Source organism: Pteropus vampyrus, unplaced genomic scaffold, assembly GCF_000151845.1.
Source record: "Pteropus vampyrus isolate Shadow unplaced genomic scaffold, Pvam_2.0 Scaffold814, whole genome shotgun sequence".
Classification (NCBI taxonomy): Eukaryota; Metazoa; Chordata; class Mammalia; order Chiroptera; family Pteropodidae; genus Pteropus; species Pteropus vampyrus.
Window position 1 is genome coordinate 381705 of NW_011889595.1, and position 6131 is coordinate 387835.

Here is a 6131-nt window from a genome sequence, read left to right on the forward strand (position 1 = left end):
GTCACCAACCTTCCCTTCCTCCACCACCTCCTTTCTCCAGATTAGATGTTTCACTTCCTTCTTAAAGGAACAGTTGAACAATAAACGAGTTAGTCACTCTCCAAGTGTTTGAAGTCTCAGGTGGTCAGGGCATTCCAAAAGGTTCACTGTCTTTCATTATTTCTCCTTCTCCACACAAGAAATAAACAGCCTCAGGCTTCTCTCTCACCACTATTCATGTCCCACATCTTCTTAAAAATCCTGGGAGAGAACTGAATTGTCCTCCACTATATTCTTTATTTTTATCCATTTACTCAGATAATATAGACTGTCAACTCTAGTTGATAGTCTGAAAAGTCTAGGATATCACGACTGTGTTGCTCAGTGTTATTCAAATGCCATCTGGTAACTTCTAGAGGCAAAAGGACCTGGAAACAGGAAAAAAGGCGGGGAGCTGCCTATCCCCAAAGGCGGCATCTCCTGTGGTTAACTCAGCCCTTACATTGTAGAACCTTTGTCTTCCTGCAAGGGATTAGTCTCCAAACGTCCCAGCAAAATTGGTGGGTTATAAATACAACTCATTAGCATCTGCTTGGAGTGTTGGGAAACAATTGCCAGTAAAGTGATAACAGTCCTTATCTGCTGGGAATGAGAACAGAGCTGGATTTTCTTTTCTTCCTTCTACTTGTCTGTATAGCTAACTTTTCTACAAAAGGAAAAAAAAAAAAGCCCATATTGCCTTGTAATGAGAAAAAAAAATACAATTGTTTGTTGTTGTTCAGAAGTTTGTTTCACTGTATCCGAATACTGCATGCATAGTGTATTCTATTGTTTATATTGGGGGAAAAATGATGTTTTTAATTTCCAAAAGGAAAAATCTGCTAGGAAGACCATAGCTTGGGTTTTGCTGACACAGTCTCGATTTCAACCTGAGCTTCCCCTTATTACGCTGGAATGACCTTGCATGATATACTTCTCTGAGCTGGAGGGTTATCAGCTGTAGAGAGAATGTGATTTCTTCTTCACGGGAGGGTGTGAAGTTTTGTGTTCAGTATATTATGCATGTTCAAAAGCATTTGCTGTTTTTCTTCACACTCCAACCCTGAGATCTCCAAAAGTATCTCTATAGAGCAACCAGTGCACATTTCACAGAGTCTTTAGTAAGAACCTCAGCATCCATACAATCTGACTTCTCTGGAATCCTGTCCACTGCTTCCTTGGGAGGGGTAGCCAACGCCATTGTAGGACAGGACTCACCACAAGTAATGGTGCTTCTTGCTTTTCACTTAGCTAAAACCATACTGCCTATAAAATCTTATTGTTCTTAATTCCAACCTCTAGCCTCTTAGCAAAGAACCAGCAGGATCCCTGTTTCACCCATAGTCCCTCATAAGGTGAGCACAAAGCAGAGTCACTGCTTAATGTGGAGTTTGGTCTAGGCCTGACAGAGACCTTCTTCAGTGACACTAAGTATTACAAATTAGTAACTGAGTCATACCCCTGGCAGTTGGCAAAATTTCCAATAACCATCCATCTTACTGCCTCCTACACTCTCTAGCTGCTCTTGCAACTTTGCTCTGCCTCCAGTCTATTCACCAGTATCTCTCCTCTCCTCTACCCAACACTAACTCTACTTTACCCTTAGAAGGTAGAGGTTTTTAGTTCTGCATGGAAGATGTAGCTGAATAAGATGACTGGGAAAACTGTTTTTGCTAATTCTACCACATCAGGTAGGGAAGGCAATAGAACTTAATGGAGTAACAAGTATAGAAATATAGCAGTCAGGCACTAAAATAGTTATTCTGATTTTATCATTTAAAGAATTCCTATAGGTCTGAGCTCAGCAATACCCAACCAGACCATTAATTCTTATTAACAGAAGCTCTTTTGGATAACTCTTGCTTTCCAGGTTTTGAGCAAAAAAAAAAGACAAAGATGCACTGTAGACCACTAAGTACTTCAGAGACATGATTTTAGCTAGGATGTAACTCAATTAAACAGTGATTTGTAAAGAGCCCAGGGGAAATATTTCTTTATTTGGGCAGGAACACTGTCAGGTTAAAGGTGCAGTAGTTCCAAATGCTGTTTGTTCTAGCCCTGTGTACAATTCCAACAATGTAAGTGTCTTGTCTACACTGGTGGATTATTAACAGAGGTTATTAGTCTCCATGGCAAAATGATTGCACTGAACGTAATCTCATAAAAAGTAAAAAGGGCTTCAGATCAGGGAGAATGTATAAATGTCCATCACAATTGAGGTTTTGCTATATCTGAGAAGTTAAAGTAGCTCCACGGACAGTTCACAGGCGGATTTGCTTCTCAGCTCCATAATACGGATGAATTGGGAACATCTACTAGGACCCTCTGGCTGATAACTTTGATAATACCCCGTGAAGGAGGCAGTGAAGGGCCTTTTATCGCAGACCTGTCCTGTACTGCCCCAGCATGTGCACTGGAAACTGTGCCAAGTGCCTGGGGGGTGCCCTCATTCCCCTCACTGTGTTTGGCTTCCTGGCTAACATCCTCTTATTTTTCCCTGGAGGAAAAGTGATAGACAACAATGAACACCTTTCAGAAGAGGTCTGGTTTTTTGGAGGAATATTGGGAAGCGGGGTCTTGGTGAGTAGGAAAGCCTTAAAATCCCTCTAAAAGAAATTTTGACCCAATCCTTCTAAAACTGGGTACTTATTGACAAGGAAGATTTTAGTTGCCAACAAAAGCTGAGGTCTTGTATAATGAAAAATCACTGCCTTAATTTTTCCCTCTCTATTAGAATCCAACAAAGACGTGTCCACTAACTTTACTGGGTAATTTAAAATTGGGCTGGCATTATTCATGGGTCAGTTAAGTTCCATGACCCAAAATGAAGACAACGAATTTCTTTATTCTAACAAGAAAGTGCTGGGGCATGACGTTGGGGTGTGGGGTGTGGGATCGAATACACTTTCTAGTAAACTGATTAATTGAAAACAACAAAGAGAAGCAGTTGTCAGGGATTCTTCTTCCATTTTTGCACTAATAATTTCTTATCCTGTTTTCAATAGAGACTGACTTTTTGTGACAATTAATGACAGGTGTTTTTTTCTTTTCTTTACCCAACATCTAAGTGGAAACACAGGGGGTCAAATCTTGAAATCATGCTCCACTGAAACTGCATTTAACAAATGGCATCTAAAACTCAGTAACACTCATCTACGCATCAGCCATGCTCTCTTAATTCTTGCCATTCCCTTTGGTCACCAATCCTACATCACAGTCACAGCCTCTCACTCAGCCAGGCAGTCACATCTCAGCCTCGCTTCACATCTCAGGCTCACTCTGAGGTATTTCTCTTGCTGGTAGGTGCTTCTCCCTGCCAACCTGTTCTTGGGCCTGAGGGAAAGTGACTGCTGCAGATGCTGTGGCAGCGAGAGATGTGGAAACCGATTTGCGGTGAGTTACCGGGGGCGGTGAGGGGCGGGCAGATACCAGAATTGTAGAGTGCACTGTCTCCTTGTGCTGGGTATCTTGGGAGTGGAGACCAGTAACCAGCCCCAGACAAGACTCTGCAGACAGCTGGTGCAGGGATGAAAATGGAAATCTTCCTGTGGGTGAAAAGTAACAATAGTAGTACATTTTAAATAGCAGCACCCTCATACTTGTAGGATACGAGTACCATTCTAGATTTTACAAACAAGCAGGGGTATCAGAGCTGGAAAACTACAGGGGCGCCATGTAAGAATGCAGGCTGGGAAGGCAGCGATGGGAACTGGACCTTCCCCTCGGTGGCAAGAGGCCCTGAGGCCTTGGACAAGTCATTTCCTTCTCTGGCCCTGAACTGCCTCATTTGTAAAGGAGGATTGGGACAAGATAACAGGTGGTAACCTCCTCTCTCCAGGAGCCCCTAAAGTCCCCATCCACGCCACTGCCAGGTTCACTACCCCAGTGCCCCCAGCACTTCCCCGCGTCTCCCTGGATTTTGCCTCAGGACCTCTGTTTCCTTTCTTGCTTCATGCAGCCATTCATCTTTTCGTAGGTGGACAGAGAGATTAGGCATCACCGTTCCAGGGAGTGGGGAGAATGCTGGGACATTGGGTTGGGACCCATCTCTGTAACTGGACAAGTCTCTGCTCTCTGCCTTCCTTTGCTCATCTGTAATATGAGGAAGTTGGACCACACCAGAATTTTCCAACTTTGGGACATGCTCTCAGGTACACAGATGTGCTATATTTTTCAATAACATGGAAAGTTATTCCCTTTTCAATTCTCAATCAATTTTCAAATCAACACTTTGATTCTATCAAAAAAAAAATCTTATTTTGATGGAAAGACATCTTTCCTATTTCCAACCCCTCACAAATCTTTCTTTCAAAGAAAGGGAACAAGTCTCCAGCTCCAGGGATGCAAGCAACTTTAACTAAGAATTCAATAGTGTTGGGTTTATGTTTGCTAAAGATTCTAGTTTTTCATTCATGATGATAAATGAATAAAATAGAGAGATGACTTGAAGAAAAAACATTAAGAGTTCAATTATATTGATACGGCAAACATGAAGGTAAAACGGGAAGTGCCGGCAGGACGGTGAGCCCTGGACCAAGGACGACCACACTCTAGGTGGCCAGCAGGAAAATGTCTTGTTTTTAGTTTGCCTGTTAATCAGCCGCCAACTTTTAAAAATAGAATTCACTAAAAGTCTCTTAGAACCTTACTTCTTTTTCAAAACTTAAAAATTAAGAACTCCTGGGTCTGCGTTTAAGCACAACAAAGGCCTACACAGGGCCAGGTTGAGCCCTTTGTTTAGGGCTCCTACCCTAAACAAAGCCTCTAACAGCCATTGAGTCCATGTCCCTGCTGTATTTTATTTATTTTTTTATTTTTTGAGGAATTTTTAAGAGACTTCCTATAGTTTCTCTTTTTTAAAATTAATTAATTCAGTTATTATTTTTTTAATTGAAGAAATGATTTAAATTCTCCCCCCCAATCTACCTCCTCCCTCCCCCCCACCCTCTGGTAACTACTAGTCTATTGTCCATGTCCATGAGCCTCTGTTTGTTTGTCCTGTTCATTTGTTGCTTTTAGGTTTATATCCCACATATAAGTGGTGCCGCATGATTTTCAACTTTTTCTGTCTGGCTTATTTCGCTTAGCACGATTATCTCGAGGTCCACCCATGTTGTTGCAAATGGCTGTATTTCATCTCTTCTTATGTCCATGCTCCTGCTTTGGAACCCTGTTTCCTTATTGTTCTGAGGCTCTGGAACAAAGATAATCATTTTACGTAAGAAAGGTATTTACAAACATTTGTCAGACAATAGGAAAAAAGCTGCAGATAATTCGATCAGTGCTATAATGCTGCAAGACTTGAATTTTTTCCAAAGATTCACAGCATTCCCCTCTTGGCATTTGAGGAACACTGGGCTTCTGTGAAGCATTGTGTAAGAAATCCTGCTGGGTAGAAAGGCCTGTGAGCTGCAGGGCTAAATCCTGCTGCTGTCTCTATGGCCCTGCTCTCTATCCTTTCCTGGCCCCTCTCTCTTGCCTCTCTTCTTTGCTGTCTTTCCAGAGTAGTTCCCAGAAGTCAGCTGCATCATTCTCTTTCCTCTCCTTGGGTAGTAAAACCAGGCTATAAAAATCAATAGCAGAAGCAGGCTGTGGTGGCTGTAGAGCTGGAAAAAATCTTGAGATCACCTAACTGAAAGTTTCATTGTGAAACTGGAAAATGGAGATAAGCTCTCCTCTGAGGCAGAGCAAGACCGAAGGCCAGCCCCAGGGGTCTGCACTCTTTAAAAAACTAGACTAAATGAAAGCCGCGAAGAGTGTGTCCAGGGGCAAAAACTGTGAGAGGAGGGTGGCTTCCATGGTGGGCTTTGAAAACCTTCACTGGGCTTGTTTTTAGGTCTCAACCTCTTCCTCCCATACTGGAGGTTCTCAGCGGCCTCCTGGCAGCTTATATGTGGCTGGTCAGGGTCTCCTGCCCTCTAATCGTTTAAAAAAATGGATCCCTCAGGGTCCAATGGGACAGCTAATGATTTTCACCAACTCATTCATGTAAAGTATGTGCTTTAATAAGAGACTTTTGAGGACCTTGGCTTTCACTTGAAGAGTATCTTTAATAATGGGACCGAAGGTAGATTGATAAAGGTGATGTTAAAGGGAATGCGGGCATTTCAGCA

At 42.4% G+C, this 6131-nt stretch overlaps 1 protein-coding gene across 1 annotated transcript in view; it reads left to right on the top strand.

The window, feature by feature from the left end:
* Positions 1-2401: 2401 nt before the first annotated feature.
* TM4SF4 (transmembrane 4 L six family member 4) overlaps positions 2402-6131 on the top strand; it is a 17484-nt gene continuing 13754 nt past the window's right edge. Inside the window, exons 1-2 of the mRNA XM_011385805.2 lie at positions 2402-2598; positions 3322-3411. Coding sequence (XP_011384107.2) covers positions 2425-2598; positions 3322-3411 — 264 coding nt within the window. The 5' untranslated portion in view covers positions 2402-2424. The remainder of the gene's footprint in view (positions 2599-3321; positions 3412-6131) is intronic.